General features: G+C 49.9%; 1 protein-coding gene across 1 annotated transcript in view; it reads left to right on the forward strand.

Annotated features, from left to right (window-relative positions):
• The window catches only part of LGMN (legumain), a 33,036-nt gene extending 15,071 nt beyond the window's left edge, over positions 1 to 17,965 (forward strand). The window contains exons 3-14 of the mRNA XM_028098665.2: positions 3,358 to 3,455; positions 4,662 to 4,743; positions 6,240 to 6,325; positions 7,426 to 7,501; positions 8,247 to 8,309; positions 9,113 to 9,179; positions 10,024 to 10,142; positions 10,229 to 10,318; positions 12,045 to 12,245; positions 13,911 to 14,081; positions 15,587 to 15,654; positions 15,918 to 17,965. Coding sequence (XP_027954466.1) covers positions 3,358 to 3,455; positions 4,662 to 4,743; positions 6,240 to 6,325; positions 7,426 to 7,501; positions 8,247 to 8,309; positions 9,113 to 9,179; positions 10,024 to 10,142; positions 10,229 to 10,318; positions 12,045 to 12,245; positions 13,911 to 14,081; positions 15,587 to 15,654; positions 15,918 to 15,960 — 1,164 coding nt within the window. The 3' untranslated portion in view covers positions 15,961 to 17,965. The remainder of the gene's footprint in view (positions 1 to 3,357; positions 3,456 to 4,661; positions 4,744 to 6,239; positions 6,326 to 7,425; positions 7,502 to 8,246; positions 8,310 to 9,112; positions 9,180 to 10,023; positions 10,143 to 10,228; positions 10,319 to 12,044; positions 12,246 to 13,910; positions 14,082 to 15,586; positions 15,655 to 15,917) is intronic.
• The last annotated feature ends 3,627 nt before the right edge of the window (positions 17,966 to 21,592 follow it).

A 21,592-nucleotide genomic window follows, 5' to 3' on the forward strand; every position in this document is an offset into this window, starting at 1 on the left:
AATTGTGCAGGTCCATTTATATGCAGATCTTTTTCAGTAAATACAGTACAATACTGTAAATATATTTTCCTTATAATTTTCTTAGTAATGTTTTCTTTAGCTTTATTTTAGGAATACAGTATATAATACATTCAGTATACGAAAGGAAGTGAAAGTCCTTCAACTTTTTCAAAACTACTTTTGGCTATTCTGGGATTTTTGCAATTTCCTATACGTTTTAGGATCATCTCGTCCACTTCTGCAAAAAAGCCTGCTGATACATATTTTTTTAATTTTAATAGTATTAAGTTTTCTGATCCACGAATATGAGGTGTCTCTCATTCATTTGAATCTTCTTTAATTTCCCTCTGCAACGTTCTCGAATTTTCAGTGTACAAGTCTTACACTTTTATTAGATATATTCCTAAGTGTTTTTATTTTTTTTAAATGAACCTGGCTTCTGCTGAATCAGTAATAGGATGACTTGTTACCTTGGGGAGTGGGTGGGTGTGCCTGCTCACTTCCCCTTTTGTCATTAGGGTAGGTGAAGTCTGACATATTGGTTTCTTTTTTTTTTTAATGAAAAAGCAAAGAACTGTGTATATGACGTGTGTGCAATTTCATAATAAAATGAATACCTGTGTCAGACTAAAAAAACAAAAAAAGAACATGACTAAGACCTTATCCCCTATCTGATCTAGTCCCCTTCCCTTCCCTCCAGAGGGTAAGCGCCTGAATTTTCTGTCAGTCATTCCTTTGCTTTGCTTTATGGTTTCACCATATGAGTCTTTAACTGTAAACAACATAATGTTTACTTTTAGCCTGTTTTGGCCTTCATATAACTGTAATCATATTGAATGTATTTTCCTGCGACTTACTCTTTTTCTCATTATGTTCCTAAGATTCATCTGTTTTGAAACATGGATTGTATTTCATTCATTCCTCGACATCCACTTCTGTGAGCTTTATGGTATCCCATTATATGAGCACATGAGTTTAATTTTCCAGCTATTGATGGTCCTTTGGGTTATTTCTTGTTGTTGTTTGTTTGTTTTGTTTTGCTTTTTGCTGTGAGTAATCCTCTACTGCACATGAGTAGAGTTTCTCTAGGGTTTCACTAGGAGAGGAATCACTGGGTTGGAGGGGACGAGCTTCAACTTGATTGGATAATGGGAAGGTGTTTTCCCTAGTGTAGTGCCAATCCCAGTAAACTTCCATCAATGGGTTAGTTTCCTATTGTTGCTGTAACAAATCACCACAAGCTTCTTGGCTTAACACGTTTATTATGTTACAGCTCTGGAGGTGAGAAACCTGAAATGGGTCTTACATATTAAATCAGGTGTCAGAAAGGCTGTGTTTCTTTCTGGGGACTCTGGAGGAGGTGCCATGTTCTTACCTTTTCCGACTTTTCAGAGGCTGTCCTCATTCTTTGGCCCATGGCCCCTTCCTCTGTGTTCAAAGCCAGCAGACGGTTGAGTCTTTTCTTATATCGAATCCCTGTGATACCAACTCCTCCTTCTGTCACGTGCAAGGACCCCTGTGATCACGTCGGGCCCATCCATCATAATCCAGGATAATATCCAGGAGAATAATCCAGGATAACCTCCCTATTTTAGGGACAGCCGATGAGCCTTCTTAAATCCATCCACTGGCTTAATTCCCCTTTGTCACGTGGCGTAACCTAGTCACAGGCTCTGGGGATTACGATGTGGACATCTTTGGGGGCTGTTTCCTTTCCTACCACAGTTGGTGTTGAGGGTTCTCATTATTCCGTGGAAATGGAGATTTAAACTTTCTAACAATTTGTGTGTATGTGAAATACTTAGTAATTATTTTAAAATGACTTCTTTAGATTTTCAGCTGCTCACTCTCCCTAGGCTTCTCTGACTTTCATGATTTCTCTGTGGCCCCCGCGTGAAGCTGTGTCAAGTTCTGGAGTCAGAGTGCCGGAGATATGTCACTCTGAGCTGGGTGATTCGGGCCGGTCACCTCACCTCGCTAAGCTCCAGGTTCCTTATCTATAAAGTGGGGATCATTACCTTGACCATGTAGGGTTGCTGTGAGAATCAGATGAGATAATGTGTAGAAAGTCCTGGCCCAGTGCCTGACAAGTACTAGAAAGTCGACACATGTATTAGTTTTTATTATTTATTTAGTCATCCACTCATCCAGCAGCTCCTGAGTGTCAGACCCTGGATTCACCCACCCAACATTCAGTGACTGCATAGTAACACCCTTCATGGCTGTGAAGTCCATGTGTGTTGCCTGGCTTTAATGCTTGATGTGCTTTACTGCCGTGCTCGGTGATGTGTAGAATGTAATGGGTGTAGAAGGTCCAGTTCCTAAAGCTCTCTTCCTTAGAGAGATAGATAGCTGGGCTCATTATCCTCTTCATGTTTGTTTATGTCTTTGTTCTTTTTTTTTTTTTTTTAAGATTTACTTATTTATTTTAGAGAGAGAGCACACAAGCAGAGGGAGAGGCAGAGGGAGAGGGAGAGAGAATCTCAAGCCGACTCTGCGCTGAGCATGGAGCCCAGCATGTTGGTTCCATCTCACGACCCTGAGATCATGACCTGAACCAAAATCCAGAGTTGGACACGTAACCAACTGAGCCACCCAGGCACCCCTTTGTCTTTGTTCTTGAAAGACACCATTAAACAGAAGCAGAAAGTTGGGGGATATTTTTCCTTTTGTCCCCAAATGATTCCCATGTCCCGGAGTACACCGTGTGTCATCTGAAAAAGGAAGCGAAGAATGTCTTCACCCTTTTATGGAAAAGGAGTTACATTAACAAAACTTATCTTTCATCCCTAATATTGTCACCCTTGGGGTGATTGTTATTTTTTTTAAACTAAAGAGTACATTAGTACATTCCTCCTTTCAATTCCTGAGCTGAACTTCCAAGTTTTCACTCAACAGCAGCTTTGGCAGCTGAAGTTACTAGAATCAGAAAAATCCTGTTTGATACAGAGGTAAGCTTTGACTCTGCAGTTCATCATTCTGTTCTTGGGACCCAACTCAGTGCTTTCAGGAGACTTTTATAGGGTGTGGAAAAGGGAAATAAATTATCCAGGACCTTTTAAGGCTCTGGTCACCCAAGTGGTGGTGCTGTGTGTGCGTGCATGTCTGTGTGTGGTCTACATCTACACCAACTGCCGGGTGAATTGAGAGTTTAGGTAATGGGCGAGGTGGGGGATTTTTAAAAAAATTTGAGTTGAAAAAATATTAATGTATGTGTTTTAAAATAATTTAAATACCTGACCCATAGGGAATGATTCAAAGCTTGTCTTCCATGAGAAAGAATATGTTGCTCCTTAGAACTCCAAAATTGGCCCCTTCTGGGCAAAATCTAACACTTGACAAAATCATTTCTCCCAGGCGGATGCGTGCCACGCCTACCAGATTGTTCACCGAAACGGGATTCCTGATGAACAGATCATTGTGATGATGTATGATGACATAGCCAACTCTGAAGAGTAAGTAGGCAGCATTTTGAACTTGGTGGTGAATTCAGGATATATTTTTTTTAAAGATTATTTCTTTTAGAGAGAGAGTGCGCACACATGAGTGGGGGCAGTGGGGGGGGCAGAGGGAGAGAATCTCAAGCAGACTCCCCGCTGAGCATGGAGCCTGACTCAGGGCTCGATCCCAGGACCCTGTGAGAGCATGACTTGAGCCAAAACCAAGAGTCAGATGCTTAGCCGACTGAGCCACCCAGGTGCGCCCAAGGATATATTTTTTTTAAATGCATACAGACTCACAGGAATCTTTAGAATTCGTGTTAGAATGCAGACCTTAGAATTAGAATGTAAAAAGACTCGCGGATGAAATCCCACGGGGCTGCTTCATGTAGAACTTGGAACATAGCTCGGGGCACCTCGCCAGTGGCAGTGGCATAGGAGTTGGGCGCTGAAGGGTGTTTGGGGCTGGCGCTCTGGAAGAGTTTAAAGTGTAAGTTCCTTCTGGGCTTGGAGAACTCACCACTGAGTTCTGCAGTGCTTGTTCCTGACCTCTGAACCGGCGGGGGGAGGGGGAGGGGTTGCCTCTGCGGCCCCGTGCCTAGGGGACTCTTGTTTGTAGCTTAGATCCAATGACCCTTCTTTCTGTGCTTATTTGCTTTTATTATTTGTTGAATTCAGTTTTACAACCAGTTCTCTCACGCCTGCTTCTCTGATTTCTTACGGAAATCGGGGGCAGCAGGTTGTGGCTGCCACGCTTTACTGGTGTGAGTCTCTGCACTCCTTGTTTTCCCTGCTGGAGCCGAGGAGGGCTGGTCCCATGATCACCACCTCAGAATCCATTCTGAGCTTTCACGCCTAGCTCTTGTACTAAAGTCTTGTCCTTCGCCCTGGCTTTCTCTGTAAGTAGTTTTGCTCTGGGAGGTCTTTCGCTCAGATCTTGCCCCCAGGATGCTATGTGGGTCCCAACAGGAGGCCAGGCACACCTGTCCTCCGTTTCCGGGACCTCCCTCAACCGCTCCCACCGAGAACTCGGGCCTCTGGGCTGCCTGAGACCCCCCAGCCCTAGAGCCCCTGGCACACGGGTGACCGTGCAGGAGATGAGACACGTCTTTGGCAAACACAGTCGCTTACTACTTGTATACGTAATGGGGGCATGTTTTTGAAGAGAGATTTCAGAGGCACGTCACACTGCATGCTTCACAGGTGTCCTTTGGTTTTCAGCAACCCCACACCAGGAATTGTGATCAACAGACCCAATGGCTCAGACGTGTACGCGGGGGTCCCGAAGGACTACACGGGCGAGGTGAGGGGTGCGGGGCTGGAGGCAGCATGGTCTGTTTCCATTCCAGAGATGGCTCTCCCCTCGTTCTTGCATTTCCAAGGTCAGAACCTCACTAGACTGATCTCTGGTCATTGCTTCATGTTTCTAGTAAGATTTGTGCTTGAGGAGGAATTTCTGAGAGTTTTGTAAGGAAGCCGAGGGAAAAAAATGGGGAAAAAAGTTAGAAAGAAGTTGTAGTCTACTGATTTTTAGTTTCTAGTCTTCTTATACGTTAAGCCTGATAATAGATTTCCTTCAGTAAAACCCGATTTTCTTGAGGTCTTGGGTGCTAATCCAATTATAGATCTGTGTTTTTTTCTGAAAATTTTCAATTATCAATTATTTCAATTCAGAAATTTCAATTATCAAAAAATTATCAATTTCAATTTTCTTAGCACTGGCCCTGGTGCAGAGCATCCCTGGATTTCGCTGAGATCATTTTTCATTGATACTGTTGTTCATCACTTCCAAATTGTATCCCCCCCAGTCGATTCAAGCTGTATCAATTAACACATTTTTTAAAAACCCCGTAATGATGCTGCCTTGTGGTTTGCCATAGTCTCTCTCCTGATTTCAGAGAGGTCGTGTAGGAACTAATATTTCTGGTGATGAAGAAGCACTTATCTGAAATTCAGCAATTCTTTCAGTTTCTTGTAAATTCAAGTACGTTTCAATTGAACACATCATACATGTAATATCGATGATCCCATTTTTATGAAGTTATTTTTATATAGTGAGACAAGGAAATGTCTGGAATCTTAGGTGGTAGAATTTTTGGTGATTCCCCCCCCCCTTTATACTTTCCTATTTTGCTTTTTTTAAATGATCGGACAGTAGTGTTATCTTTTTTTTTTAAGATTTTTATTTATTTGACAGGGAGAGTCAGCATCAGCAGGGGGAGTGGCAGAGGGAGAGGGAGAAGCAGGCTCCCCGCTGAGCGAGGAGCCTGACGCGGGACTTGATCCCAGGACCCTGAGATCATGATCTGAGCCAAAGGTAGATGCTTAATCGACTGAGCCACCCAGGCGCCCCCAATGTTATCTTTAATCTTTAAGGACATCAAGTGTCCTTGGGATTTGACCTTGTAGGCAGCATATTGAACGCAAAGGGAGGCCCAGGGCTGATGCTTCTCCTCCCTCTCTGCCGTGCCTCTGTGGGACTTCGCTTTTCCTCTGCTGTTTGTCCCTACCTTCCAGCATCCTTGGGTTTCCCCACATGGACTTTGTAATGGTCAGAAAGGAATGGCAGGCTTGCTGAGTTGCCATCAGCCAAAGGCAACACAATATTTGACAAGGGGTCATGCACAGGCCCCAGAAACACTGGCCTTGCTTTGGGTCTTACTTGGTTCCAAAGTCTTTGCTGTTAAACCTGGAGCCTTGAAGACGTGTGGACTGCTGGCCCAGGTCTGCTACGGACTCCGCTAATGCTCGGATTTGGAATGACAGCTGCATCTGATTTTGACTTCCAATTCTTTGTAGGATGTCACCCCACAAAATTTCCTCGCCGTGTTGAGAGGCGATGAGGAAGCAGTGAAGGGCAAAGGATCTGGAAAGGTCTTGAAGAGGTAATGGCAGTTTTATGGCTCCCACACTTTCCTGAATGACTTGACACCCGAAACAGGTGGTGCTCTTTACTCTTGGCCTGTTTCCTGCTGAGAAGTGACAGAGCCGGGAACTTTGTCCTGACTTCAGACAGGCTGCGCAGAGCTGGTGGCTCTTTTGGGGAGCCCGTTTCTGTCCCGAACTCACCCGAGGAGCCAGGGTCCCTCATTATTGTTAATGAAATGTTCCCTGTCACTTAAACCCACTGCTTTTGTGCTGTCCACGGATCCTCGTGCTGGTATGTTCCACTGCCGGCGGGATGCACCGAGACAGGCACGGAGCCCCGCAGCCGGTCAGGCTGGAGCCGGTCAGGCTGGAGCCGGTCAGGCTGGAGCCGGTCAGGCTGGAGCCGGTCAGGCTGGAGCCGGTCAGGCTGGAGCCGGTCAGGCTGGAGCCAGTCAGGTTGCCATGTTCCACGTCAGCCCAGTGGGGAGAGGAGCGCATTCACACGCACAGTGCTAACCTTCGGACCGGGGAAAACCAGCTCACTGCTTGCGGCTGGCTGTGGGTTACCGATGTGGGTTAGCGATACCTGCAGACCATCTCAGATGCTTGGCAAATGGTGCTGTTCCTCTGCAGCTAGAGGACAGGGGCAGGTGTGAGGAGGCGTGTGGGCGGGCGGGCAGGGCAGAAGGTGGGCCAACAGTGTGCAGGCTGAGGGGCCCAGAAGGGAAGAAGTCTGAGCTGAAGGCCTGTGTTCCTCTGTGTGTCCTGGCTTCCTTCCTCATTTGGGGGAGATCTGGTTGGAAAGTGTGGCTGCCGGCGTGAGGCCCGATTACCAGAGGTCCCCACCATTTGCATCACACCTGGTCCATATGACCCACTACCCAGCAGATGTCCCCTCCTCCCGGGCCACAGTTCATGGCTTTGAAGCTCTTTGGTGTGCCTTGTGGCTCAGGGTAACCCTCAGCAGGAGTGGAGGGCAAGGGCTGACAGCAGGTGCTGTGTTCCTCTTTGTGTCTGGTTGGGAGACTTGATCCTCTTCTTCCAGCGGCTTTTCGGAGAAATGGGAATAGGAACTGGTCAACTTTGACTCCCCTTGCCTGTCACCCTCTCTCGGCAGCGGCCCCCGGGACCACGTGTTCGTTTACTTCACCGATCACGGAGCCACCGGTATACTGGTGTTTCCGAATGACGATGTGAGTTTTCTTTCCCATTGTTTTTTGTGGTTTTTTTTTTTTGTTGTTTTTTTAACGTTATTTATGTATTTGACAGAGAGAGAGAGCACAAACACAAGCAGGGGGAGTGGCAGGCAGAGGCAGAGGGAGAAGCAGGCTCTCAGCTCCCTTGCAGGGAGCCCGATGCGGGACTCGATCCCAGGACCCTGGGATCATGACCCGAGCCAAAGGCAGACACTTAACCGATGGAACCACCCAGGTGCCCCAGTTTTTCTTAACATTGTGAGGACAAAGTAGGAGAGTGGCAAACAAAAGCTTGGTGTTGACATCCAGACTGTGATGTGCATTTCTAATGTTCTACCAGGGTTGGTTTCTGTGTGTGGCAGGCGAGTATAGGGGCCACGCTTAGCAGCTTGAAACCTATCCAGAAGCATCTCAGGTATTGCCTACATTTCTCTTCATATCCCAGCCTCAGTAAACTGTCTCCAGACTCGGGTACGTGGCATTAGATGCAGTAATAGAACACAGCTTCTGAATACTCCAGACAAAGTAATGAATGAGAAAGCTCATTCTCTTCCCCCCCTTGAAATATCTGAATAAAACATGCGAGGTGCCACTTTGGGATAATGCTGCTGGTCACTGTGATTCTTTCTAAGGGCTGATAAATAAGAATTTACAAAGCAGCATTAGGGCTTTAGTAGCGTGTTATCTAGCAAATGGTTTCTCTTGATATGTTGGTCTAAATGTCAATATTCTTCCCTTGCAGCTTCACGTGAAGGACCTGAATGAGACCATCCGTTACATGTATGAACACAAGATGTACCAAAAGGTAACGTCAGCACTTGGGGTGGCCTGGCAGGGAGGAGTGTGAGGAAGGTAGGAGACGCAGAGCCTACCACCCCATGACCACCCCCAACTCCAAATTGCTGTTTCTGGAGAGTGTCCTTTGATCAGTCTTGACCGCTGGTTTTCCAGGATTCACCTTTAGTGATTCTAGGGCATTAGCTATTAGTTAACTCAGAATCACTAGAGCTCTTATTAAAACAGGGTGTGGACCCCACCTCCAGAGTTTGACTCAGAGGCCTGGGGACAGAGGCTTGAGAATTTGCCTTTCTGAGTTGACACCGACGCTAATGATCTAGGGACCACACTTTGAAGACCGCTGTTCTTAGCGTTGACTCCAGTTTGGGAGTCACTGGGAGGAAGATACCACCATCTTACTTCACTTTGGCCCTTACTCCCCCCACCCGACCCCCTACCCCCCCGCCTTGGCAGCCTTTATACACACTGAATGGCCTGAGCACGTCCGGGATAGAAATGTGGAAATGGGCTTGCCGCACTGTCTCTCTTGTGTTGGATGGCAGAACGGTTCTCCTTAGCATTATCTGTGGCACCAATTGCCCTGCATCATTTCAAATGATGGATCATTTTAGTCTGTGAGCGATGAATAGATTGGAGTCCTTCTGGTTTGTATGACAGCAGCTTCTGTAGCCTTCTCAGCAGAGATCTCCCGGAAGCAAGAGTAAAGGATCCTTAAGAATGGGTGAGGAGAGTGGGCAGAGCCAGACTGACGTCCCTGCACAGTCTGTGCCTGGCCAGGGTGTGAGGTCGCCTGTCTTGTTTGCCTCACAGATGGTCTTCTACATTGAAGCCTGTGAGTCTGGGTCCATGATGAGGCACCTGCCCGCCGACATCAACGGTAGGTGGTAGGAGCACTGGCCTCTGAGCTAGGCTGGGTGAGCAGGTTGCTTGGCAGCGCAGTTGGTCATTCTCTGATTCTGCCAATGGGAAGAGCCAAGTGGTCTATATAAGTAGGGGTCTAGGGCAGCCTGGTGCACAAAAGTGGGGGAGAGGGCTTATCTGTGGGCAGCTCTGGACTTCTCTTCAATATTAGTGGTCCGGGAATAAAGAATCTGATGGGAGCCTCACAGTCCTCTTCCAGGTTTTGGTGAAGCTACTTAAGTCCAAGGTCACGTAGTCTTTGGACCGGCTTTGGTCCTTTGCGATGCATTGCTTGCTGGCTGTCTGATCGTGGGCAGTACCCTCGTGGACCCTCAGTTATCCCCATCTGTATACTGGGGCTGTCTGTGGGGAGTGGTGCATTTTAAGTGCTAACATTTGCTCAGCACGATTCTGAGCCCATAGTAGCTAGATAGTAAAGGTAGCTATTATGTATGTTCAAAGTGTTCGTTCAGTAGATAGTAACTTTCTCTGAAAATGAAATTAGGTACATGTTCTTCGAGTTTCCAGAGCTATTAAAATCTCTCAGTGTTATTCTAAAATAGCTTGGCATCCTACTGAGCATGTGTGCTTGCTTATTACTGCAGAAAGTGTCTATCAACCAGCTTCTCTTTCTTCCACGTTTAATTTTAGACAGTTGCTGTAACCAAATTCACAGGGCTGGGTACAGTTGTGCCCTCGTACCCTCCCCATGCTGGTAGCTTTGATTTCACTAGGGAAGACGGAAAGGCTCACACTGCAGGTGGGACCCACCCACAGTGGGGAACAGAGTGTGATGGCAAGGTGTCTTGAATCCCTTCTAGTTTATGCGACCACCGCTGCCAACCCAACAGAGTCATCCTACGCCTGTTACTATGACGAGAAGAGATCCACGTACCTGGGGGACTGGTACAGCGTCAACTGGATGGAGGACTCAGACGTGGTGAGCCCTCAGGGGTCCGGCTGCTCTGCTGAGGCCCAGCCGCTGGCTCTGATGGTCAGAGGACTTCCATGTTTTCCTCTCTGCAGGAGGATTTGACCAGAGAGACCCTCCACAAGCAGTACCAGCTGGTGAAGTCTCACACCAACACCAGCCACGTCATGCAGTACGGGAACAAGGTGAGGAGGGCAGCCCCCTGCTCCTGCTGATGGCGGAGCTTCGGGCCGACTCCCCGGGAACATGCGTCTTTTGGTGAAAAGAGGCAGGGTGGCTCTGCATCTTGGGCACCATGCCCGGGCCCTGGACTCTGCCAGCTTCACTCTCGCAAAGTTGTGAGATTTGGGGACAAGCTGCTTCTCCAAATCTCCATTTCTTCCTTGGTCAGAGCTTTAGCATGCAATTAAAGAAGGTTGTGCATCAGAAACCCTGAGCAGGCCTGGCACATGGGTTACCTTTACCTTTGGGCTAGAATTTAGGGACTTCCACCCCACCCCCCAACTCTGTTCAGAAGGGACCTAGGTGGTTAAATGGGTAAGTTTATCAGGGCTATGTGGACAGAGGTCACAGCAGGTGGCTGCTGAAGGCTTGGGCCTCATGTGTCACCACGGGGGGCAGGGGCTAACCCTTGAGATGTGCAGAGGAGGTGGTTTGTGCACCTGTCCATGTGACCAAATGCCATTCCCCAGGCGGCCTGACACCATCTGAGCTCTCAGTGGCTGAGATCTGTTCCTTGGATGCAAGCATTGTCCTTCTAGAAGATCCCTGTGAGCCAGTCAACCCTCCAGCTCCTCAAGGGCAGAGTGTAGACTGGATCCTGGGAGCCAGCAGGGCAGGCACAGGCCACAAGACGTGCCCTCAAGATGCCACGGGCCTGGCCAGGCTTCTGAGTGGTGGTGGGGGAGCAGGGAGCAGAGAGAAGGCGAGGGAAAGGTGACTCGGAGGAGGCAGGATCAGAGGTGGCATGGCCCTGGCTGCGTGGGGGTGGTGGTGGGGGGGTGGAACTGAAGCGGGAGAGAGTACCTGGCCGCAGCTCTTTGCCCCGGGCTTCCTGTGCGCCTTGTGATTTCTTCTGCACTGGCTGTTCCTGGTCTTGGTTGACGAGCTATGATGGATCGTTTCCAAACATTACGTGTTGCTCTATATTTGTGTGTATTTTATTTTTTGTTTTAGAACTTTTTAGATTATTGCTGGGGAGGGTCCCAGGGTGAAGCAGACTCCCCGCCGAGCCGGGAGTCCGATGCAGGGCTCGATGCCAGGACTTGGGGAATCATGACCTGAGCGGAAGGCAGACACTTAACGGACTGAGCCACCCAGGCACCCCAACTGTTGCGTGGTTTAAGAACAGGATCGCTTGTAGCATTTTTTTTCCCTCCGATTGGGGTCCAGTCTGGAGTGACCAGTGCGGGCAGACAGAGCCTGGCTGACGTGCCTGTTTGGCCCTGACCGTCAGCCGGCCCCACTGTGGCTTTAGCTCTGTCCCGCTCAGTGGACCCTGACCGCAACTCTAACCTGTGCTTTGCGCCTTCCTGCTCCCGGGTGCTGGGGCCCGGCAGGTGAGCATGGGTAAGGCAGCATGACCCAGGGTCGCCCCTGGCTGGAAGGACCCTGGTCCAAGCTCTGCGTCACTGGGGAGCGGTGATTGCCTTCCATAGGTGACAGAATTAGTGGTTCTCCTGCAAAGGAAGCCAGGTATTTTCAAAGTTCATCGTTGGTAGATTTCAGGTGCTTGGATGTGTCTTCTTGCCCTCTACTGAGGGCCAGGTGCGTGTTTCCAGGCTGCACCCATGGCCCTTCGGTGGTCCTGAAACCACGTGTTGTGAACTGTGAGCCTCGCACGAAGAGGCAGGACCCAGGAGACATTTGGCACGTCTGCCACTCAGTCTGGCTCTCTCCTTCTCTCCTCAGTCCATCTCCACCATGAAAGTGATGCAGTTTCAGGGTATGAAACACAAAGCCAGCTCTCCTATCTCCCTGCCTCCGGTCAAACACCTTGACCTCACCCCAAGCCCTGAGGTGCCCCTCACCATCTTGAAAAGGAAGCTGATGAGCACCAATGATCTGCAGGAGTCCAGGAATCTCGTGGAGCAGATCCACAGGCATCTGGATGTAAGTAGCCCTCGAAGGAACCGTTTCCCACAACTGCCCCCAGCCTTACCGGGCCGCGTGCATGGCCCTGGTCTCTGCCTGCTGACAGTTACTCAGCACCGCTCAGAGGTAGGTGACAGCACTCCAGGGCCACGCCTCTTCCTGCCACGTGGGAGTCTGTGGGAAAGGGGACTAGCCTTTGTGCTCTGTGTAAGAGAGAAGCAGTGAGCAGAGCAGTGGCTCTCTTCATTCTCCATTAGTCAGCTGACCTTGACCTCTTTGGTAGCAGGCAGCAGAGGACTGGGGGCTGTCTCTCCTGTATCCTGCCAACAAGTTGTGGCATGTGGGCGTTGCCCTCTTTTATGCCTGGTTGCTTAGAAAACATTTTAATATCGCCGCTTGGTGAGTTATTAGCTAATCATGGTTAAAAAAAAAATGCAACACACAAAGTTTCTGTGGCCTTAGGAAATCGTCGTCATAGCCTAAAATTCTTCCTTAAAATGTTTGAGTGATCTTTTACAATTACTGAGTTTGTTTTCAGTAGCTCATCCAATTGTTTGGAACTGGCAGATTCGCGTTTCCAGTTCTTGCTGTGCGTCTAGAAGCACCCAGAGAGCGAGCAGTTGGTGGGCTGCCGGGCGGAGGCGGTCTCCTTCAGCGGAGCCCGCTCTGTGGTGACTCGTCAGCCTCACCAGCACAGCACTCGGGCATTCGGGAGCATTAGGCTGTGTTTTCTAGGAAAGATAACACATCTCTGTGATCTGGTTTAAATTCCTGTCTCTGATAATCCTGGCGGTTGGTGCCCCACATCTGGTATATTTTTTGCTGGTCTTAGTGTAATACAGAGGTCCTCATACTTGTGAGTCTGTTAGTCGGGGACCTCTATAATCCTACTAAAATTTTGATTCCGAAGTACTTTTGTTTGTGTGGCGTTATGGTGATATGTGCTGCATTAGAAACGACAGTGAGATTTTAAAAATATTAACTGATTTAGAAATAACAATAATGAACCCATTTTGTAGTGGGTATTTTTTTACTCATCGTTTGGGAAGGAAGCGATGCCCCCATCTGTGCCCCTCTTTCTGGTGGTTTCTGGAATAGATAGGCAGATGTGCCCGTGAACACACAGCACCAGTCAGGGGACAACAATCTACTTTGGGGCACAATTTCTACACCCACCCCTGTCCTCAGAGTGGGCCAGGGCTGCTCTTCAGGTGGTTAGATTTAAATGTCTCCATCGTGTCAGAAGACCCTGAACAAAGGCAGGCTATTTCTAGAGGTTTCTGGCTGTTAGAGAAGTCTCTCACACACCTCTCTTGCCTCCTGCAGAATGCCTCTGTTGGCATCTATTTTATTTTATATTTTTAAAGATTTTATTTATTTGAGAGAGTGAACAAGCAAGCGAGCGCGAGCAGGGGGAGGGGCAGGGGGAGAGGGAGAAGCAGACTCCCTGCTGAGCAGGGAGCCCGACGTGGGACTCGATCCCAGAACCCTGGGACCATGACCTGAGCGAAGGCAGACGCTTAACCGACTGAGCCACCCAGGCGCCCCTTTTGGCATCTCTTTTAACATACCGGCTTAGAAGCCCATGAAGAGATCACTTTGAACGAGCTTCTAACTAATCCAGGGTTCCAAGAGAGACTGCCTAAAATAAGGTATATTTTGAGAAGTTGTGCGTCTCCACAGGCGAGGCACGTCATCCAGAAGTCAGTGCGGAAGATGGTCTCCTTGCTCGCGAGCTCGGATGCTGAGGCGGAGAGGCTACTGTCCAGGAGAGCCGAGCTCGGGGCGCATGCCTGCTACCAGGCAGCCGTGTCGCACTTCCGCACACACTGCTTCAACTGGCACTCCTCCACGGTAAGGCCGGGGCCCGGGGCCACTGGCCTCCGCACGCCGCCTTCCCTGGGCCCACGGAGCCCTTCCCTGCGTTCTTAAACCCCCAAAGCTAAATTAATATCAGCCGCTGGAAATCGCACAAGGTGCCTGGCCTTGTAGAAGGTTCCATTAGGCTCCGAAAACAGTGCACTCATTCAGAGGCCTTTGGTGGGGACAGGAGGAGGGTCATCCAGACTCACGGACCATGCATCCTGGCCCCAGACACAGTCAGTTGTGCAGTGGGTAGGAGCTTACCAGTCATGACTCAACTTCCCTGCCACACCCCATCCCTCACCCCGGTCTCTTCTGACCCCTCCCCAGGATTTATTGTTGAAGTCAGGCCCTAGTAGAAGTCAGGCTGGACGGTGTCTGTGGTCAGCACCATGTGATGCCGGGAGCCTTCTAGGGAAGGGGTCAGCAAAGTAGCCCCCAGGCCCCATCCTGCCCATAGCCTGTCTTTAGAAATAGTTTCGTCGGAACCCAGCCATGTTCTAACTGTGGCGTAGTTTCTATGGCTGCTTTCCCACTCTAGCAGAATCGAGTAGTTCACGCAGCCCGCAGAGCCAAAAATATTTCCTGTCTGGCCCTTCTCAGAAGAAGTTTGCCAGCTCCTGCTTTAGAGCTGTGTTCTTCCCTACTGTAGTCACTCGCCTCGAAAGGCTGCCTGAATTCACATTTCAGACGTTCAGTAGCCACATGTGGCCACTGGCTACCAAATTGGAGAATTCGATAGACCATTTCCATCACTGTAGAAAGCTCTATCGGGTCGTGGTGTGCACGCCGGTCGTGCTTGAATACTTCCAAAGATGGGGTACCGGGCACTTTGGAGGTGGCTCTCCAATATTTGGAAGCTCTCCATTGTATTTTTTCTTTTATTTAACTTTGTAAGGAAAATGTTTTTCTTACGTGAAAATAAAAAATGTCCCCCTTATTTAATCAGTGCTTTGTCTTCCGGTGTTAACTGTTTTGCCCTCTGGAATCACACAAAGCGGATCTCTTCCTTCTTGCCCCGGAGAGTTCTCACATGCCCCTGAAGGGTTTGCAAGATAAACATTCCGGGTTCTCTCAGTCTTTGCCTGGGGCCATCTGGCTTGGCATCCACTTCCCATCCTCTCTCCTCCCTGCGTCCCTCCCAGAATAGGGGTTCCCAGAGCCCAAAGCCAGGTGGGCAAGGTGCGGGGGGGAGTCCTAGGTAAGAGAGGGGAGCAGGGTCACGGTGGGCCCTCAGGAGGCCTGAGCTGGTGGCCACATGCTCTAGGAGGCTTGCCCGCCCCCAGGCGGGGCGGCCGTTTTCACGGGAGGAAGCCCATAAATCTCACCAGGTTACTGAAAGGTAGGGAGGGGGAGTCCCTGAGCCAAAGAAGGTCAAGAACCACAGGTCAAGGTGCTTTGCCCCCGTAACCAGGAAAGTAGGCTATTCCCGAGTCAAGAGTGGTCGGTGTGGTGAGATGGTGATGTCTCTGTCTTTTTGGTTTGTTCGCCCCTAGTACGAGCATGCTCTGAGACACTTGTACGTGCTGGTCAACCTTTGTGAGCAGCCTTATCCGATTGACAGGTAAATGCGCACGCAGCATGCGGGCCCCGTGTCCTTTTGCAGGTGGGCGGGAGCGGCATTTCTAGCCCTTTCTGCCCCTGGACAGCATTCCTCGCACCAGCGGCTCCCTCTTGCGGTGGAGGAATTCAAACTGGACGCAGCCTCCATGATCCCCGTCGGGCGGGTCTGCCCTCAACGACCACCTGTTCTGGGTTGGATTAGGTTTGGGGTCATTTCTTCAGATGGGACGTGGTTCACCAACTTCTTGTTCCTGCTTCTTACAGAATACAGTTGGCCATGGACAAGGTTTGCCTTCATTACTACTGAAACACTTGCCTTCCTGATGCTTTGCCCCATGTGAACACTGCCCCTCACAAAGTGTGCTCATCCCAGTTGCAAGATGGGGAGCCGGCAGGAGGCCGCCCCCAGGGGCTCCGGGCGCTGCCGGGGGATGCGGTCGGGCCACCCCCGGGCCACCCACCCTCCAGGGCCCTTCCCTCCTCCCCCAGCCTCCTCCAGGTCCTGTGTGCCGCTCCAATAAAACTACACATTGGCCTGGGTAAAGCTCAGTGTTGAGAAAGGTAATATTTGCTTTTTGAGGAGGTTTTGGGACTCATTTGTTTTCCAGGAGCAGGAGGTTGACGAGGGGCTTCCACAGACAGTGAAGGGTTCTGAGGAATTGGAAGCTGGAACCTTTATCGAAGAGGGAGGGATGGAACCCCCAAATGGAAAATACTATGATTTTTTTATTGTTTTTGTATCTTACTTATCAACAATGGGCAAGGCTTAAAAAAAAAAAAAAAAAAAAAAAGATTTATCACTGAACCTGAGCATTAACTTCAAGGCCCCTGACTTGGCACCTGATGCTCCTGCCTACAGCAGTCCCCCTGCCCCCCACCCCTGCTTCCTGCTCCTCTGTGCTCCCGGACTTTTCACCCTCCTGTGCCTTTGCCACCTGCTGGTCCCCTCGCCCCCAGAGTGCCTTTCCCTTCATGGGATAGATTCTCAGGATGTGTCTGAAGTGCCACTTCGCCCTTGAACCTTCTTCACCTTCCTCCTGCCCCCCCCCCCCCCCCCACGCCCCATGGAAAGTCCTCTCCCCTGTCTGTCTTGCGTTGTTTTGCATCGGTCGTGGCTAGTGTCAGGGTCTGCCTTTCCCGGGTCGGGGGGTTGGGTGTCTCAGCTCCTGGGGGGCAGAGGCTGCCTGGCTGACTGTTTCCCTCGGCCCGGTGCCCCACACGGGGACGGACTCAACGAGGGGCTAAAGACGAGTCAGTAACACGAGCTACATCCACGCAGTGGAATATCCTAGAGAAGTACAAGGAACGAAGTGCCGATGCCTGTTAGGACATTGAGCCAAGTCACCAGTCACCGAAGACCACGCATTCTAGGATCCTGTTTACAGCTGATGTCTGGAATAAGCCAGTCCATAGAGACGGAGCGTAGCTGAGGGGTGCCAGGCAGTGGGGAGAGCGGGAAACGGGGAAGTAGTGATTGCTGAGGGGCATGCAGATCTTCTGCGGTGATTGAAAGTGTTCTGACCTGGATTGTGGTGATGGCTGCACGACTCTTGAGTACACAAAAAGCCCCCGAATTGTACACGTTAAGTGGAATTATGTGGTTTGCGCCTTTCGTTTCAGTGATGCTGTTTTTAAAAAATAAGCCATAGGGCCCAATGCTGTTTAGATAGATAGTGACAGAGAAAGCAGGGGACACCACCTAAGCGCTCGCCCTGATGACCGCCTGTCTTTACGTCGTGAAACGGGTCTTCTTTAGCAGCGATCGATGCCTTTGAAGTTTGGCGTTAAGGACTAGAAGTTGGGACGCTGGCCAGTAGGGTTATGTCTGTGACAAATTCCAGGTGATACTTTGGTTTCTAATGGATCCACTTTTCATCACAGATTATCCTTTCTCAGTGAGGTGGGCCTGCTGGCTAATCGCGTGACTTCAGGGAAAAGAACTCTTACTGTCCTAAGAGACTTGGGGGAGCTCTAGGGTTTTGGGGGCCAAGTACAAGAAGCCTACTGTGTGTTATCACTAATGTTCAGTGACGGGCAAACCTGAGGGCTGGCTGATGATCAAAGAAAAGCAGACACTGAAAAGGAGAAAATTGAAAGGAAGTCTTAGGAGGCCTCAAGATACAGGTGGCAAAAAGCTCTGTGCCTGTGTTCTTAGCAATTGTTGATGACTCTCGTGGTCCTGCCTCTCTGGGTCCTCTCTGTAGAATGAAAGTATACTTACCTGTTTAATAAATACAGAAGCTTGAATATTCATGGTCCTAAACGTCAAGAGCAGCTGTGTTTTGTTTCTCAAATAAATGACAGTTCCTTAAGTTGTAGTGCCCTGGCTTTTCTTCTCCCGTGGATCCAGCAGGCCCCCAGTGGAAGTGGGCTCTCTGTCCCTCCCTATGAAGTCCTCTTCTGTTCAGTTTCTAATCAAGGTTGATCTTTCCACGTGTGTCACAACTAGGACCAGCATCTTTTTTTTCTGTAATTCTATCCAGAATGTACAGACATGCTCACGCACAAAGTCGCAACACAAAAATATTCAGAGCAAAACGTGCACATCTCTTCTCCCCGTAAATCCTGAATACCAATCTGGTGTTCATCAAGAACCCCCTTTTTCTATATTAACATACCTATATGCAAATGATACTTTACTTTTTTACCTTTTCGTTATAAAAACAGAAAACCATGCAAAACATACATGTTGCTTAGTGAATTATAAGGTGAACATCCTTGTAACTATCACCAAAGTCAAGAACTAGAACTTTACCAGCGGTATTAGGTCAAGGTTCTCCGCAGAAACAGAACCGATATCGTGTGTGTATATATATTTGGAGAGATTTATCTTTTTTTTTTAAGATTTTATTTATTTATTTGAGAGAGAGAGAATGAGAGAGAGAGAGCACGAGAGGAAAGAGGGTCAGAGGGAGAAGCAGCCTCCCTGCCGAGCAGGGAGCCCGATGTGGGACTCGATCCCGGGACTCCGGGATCGTGACCTGAGCCGAAGGCAGTCGCTGAACCAACTGAGCCACCCAGGCACCCTGGAGAGATTTATCTTAAAGAGTTGACTCACATGACTGTGGAGGCTTAGTTTTAAGTCCGAAGTCTGCAGACTGGAGACCTGGGTTGGGGGGAATTACAGTTCAAGTACAGAAGCTGTTTGCTGGTAGAATTCCTTCTTGTTCCGAGGAGCTCAGGCTTGGCTCTACGCAGGCCTTCAGCTGATTGGACGGGGCCCACCCACATTATGGAGGATGACCTGCTTTACTCAAAGTCCACCAGTTTTCATGTTAATCCCATCCAAAGAACACCTTCACAACAACGTCCAGAGTAGTCGACCAGATATCGGCGCCATGGCTCACTGCACCTTGACACCTAAAACTAACCACACCAGCCACCCAGAAACCCTCCTGCTCTGTCCCAGTCACCACACCCACTCTCCCTGTGTTCTTTGTGGCTTTATCACATGTGCATCCCCAGACACTGGTTCGCTCTTGCCTACTTAACGAAAACGGTAATGTCTTTCACATGAGAAAATGCTCAACATCACTTGCCGTCAGGGAAATACAAATCAAAACCACAATGAGATACCAGGTCACACCAGTCAGAATGGCTAAAATTAACAAGACAGGAAACGACGTGTTGGCGAGGTTGCGGAGAAAGGGGAACCCTCCTACACTGTTGGTGGGAAGGCAAGCTGGTGCAGCCACTCGGGAATGACTTTGAGGGACTGCAAACTGGTGAAATTCTAATTCTAGTCGTTCTCATTTATTAGCTGTGACAACTTTGGAAGGAGTCACTTCACCTTGCCTGCTATACCCCCTGGCATAGCTCATGTGGGAAAGGCAGGAAAAAGACTCCCTCTGTCCTCTTATTTACCTAGTTTTTGAATTGGTAAAAGGTGACCCAGGAAGCTTTCTAAAGATCATTTTGGAGGCGCCTGGGTGGCTCAGTCAGTGGAGCCTCTGCCTTCGGCTCAGGTCATGATCCCAGGGTCCTGGGATTGAGTCCCGCATCCGGCTCCCTGCTCAGCGGGAAGCCTGCTTCTCCCTCTGCCTCTGCTGCTCCCCCTGCTTGTGCTCTCTCTGTCCAATAAATAAATAAAATCTTAAAAAAAAAAATCATTTTGAACTCATGGATGTAAACACATCTAATGGGCTTCACCCCACTGTGCTCTGTCGAAGCAGAGGCAGTTTGGTCCCCCTCAAGACCGCGCCCCCCTTGATCTCAGCGGATGGCACATCCCTCCAGCACCGTGTCCAGGACGAAAATCCCTTCACACCCTCCACCATATCCTGCTGCCTCTACCCCCTCGTTGCTTCTCAGGGTTCCCCTGCCCATCCCTGAACCCTCCCAGTTCAGACCTCACCTCCTCTCTCCCCGGTCACTGAGGCAGCTTCATAGACCCCCTGCCTCCAGCCCAGCCCTCTCCAGTTCCGTTCCACGTTGAGTGGAGACTTTCCAGACTCCTTGAGTGCCAACCAGGACCGGTCAGGGCCTGGCCCGGCCTCCTCTCTCACTTCTCCTTGCTCAGACTAACTCTTCACGCCACCTTGAAATGACCCGTTACCCTGCACACTTCGATTTCATTTTTCTGAGACTTCTCACTTTCTTTAGCCTCCTTGTCAAGAGCTGCCAGGGCCTAAGATTTTTACCCCACTCGCAGGCTAACAAGGTCACCTACCACAGTTTCATGGGCGCTGGCAGGAGATCTGAGACCCCTCCAGGACAGAGACAAAGCCCTCGGGATGTATGAGCCTCACATTTGCTTGGGGGTCTCCCTGTCCATCACGTGCCCGGAGGGGAGGGGTAGGCGAGCCCAGGTGGATCCTGGGCACACCCTGGGCTCCGGGGCTCGGAAAGCCTAGGAAAACGCGGATCTTTTCCAAAGAGAATGCTAGCAAACTTGCCCAACTTTTGCCCTGAAGGGAGACACTATCTTCAAAGGTGAGAGATATTATTTCATTATTCTGGTCAGGAAGAAAAAAAATCAGCCCTTTTCCTGGGAGGGAGAAACTGTATCTTCTAAGGCTATTCAGATAGTCTAGAGTAAAAGCTGTGATGTTGACCAGACACGCAGAAACGCAAGGGCCCGCGGGCTGTCTCCCCGAGGTCTTGCAGGTGTTCAATTTCCTTCTGCTCTTGGCCAACGCCTTACCCTTCAAGACCCAGCTCAGACATCCTGGCTCCAGGGTGCCCTCCTTGCTTCATCCAAGTGGCTTACCCTCCGCTCCCTCAAGCCCCACAGCACCCTGTGCCTACTGTGGTTACTTAGTGTACTGCGCACACTAAGCTGAAAATCGGCATGTGGCTCAGCAACCCCCAGATCTGACTTCACCTGTACTCCCTCTAGACTGTAGAATGCCTTCATACAGATTTGGAAAAGGTGCCCCTTCTTCTGGGTGGACACGGTCCCGTGCCAGGGAGCAGCCTTGGGGGAGCCCAGGTTGGATTTCAGTCCACTTACCACCTTGGCCGTGCAACCTTGGCAGTGAGCGACCTTCTGGCCCAAACATGCAAGCCCTGAATTTATTTAGCTTTTCAAAAAGATCTGAGGCTTCCCCTACCCGTCCCCGTCCAAGAGCTGGTGTGGTTCCTGCAACAAGCCCGGGAAATCGGGGTAGAAATACTCGTTTTAAGAGCAGGGAGAGGGAGGCAGAGATGTTCCGGGACTTGCTAGGGCTCCCAGCTGGTCTGGAGCACAGGTCTCACGCCTGCTACTGGGTTCCTCCCGCCCGATTGTCGAGCAGGTTTTCTGACTTGGAAGCCACACAGACGTCAGAGGTCCCCTCTGGCTTAGGGGATGGGCATGGGCTGAAAGAGTTGATTCCTGGAGAGCCTTCCTCGGAAAAGAATGTTCCCCGCAAAGTGCATCCCAGCTGGGGATGAGGGGGAGCCTTTGCTCTGAGTTCGCCTTTCTCCCCCCGCCCCCCCAGAGCCCTGCTCCGCGTAGC

Source organism: Eumetopias jubatus, unplaced genomic scaffold, assembly GCF_037043125.1.
Source record: "Eumetopias jubatus isolate StellerSeaLion01/CBP00866 unplaced genomic scaffold, mEumJub1_p1.0 scaffold_7, whole genome shotgun sequence".
Lineage (NCBI taxonomy): Eukaryota > Metazoa > Chordata > Mammalia > Carnivora > Otariidae > Eumetopias > Eumetopias jubatus.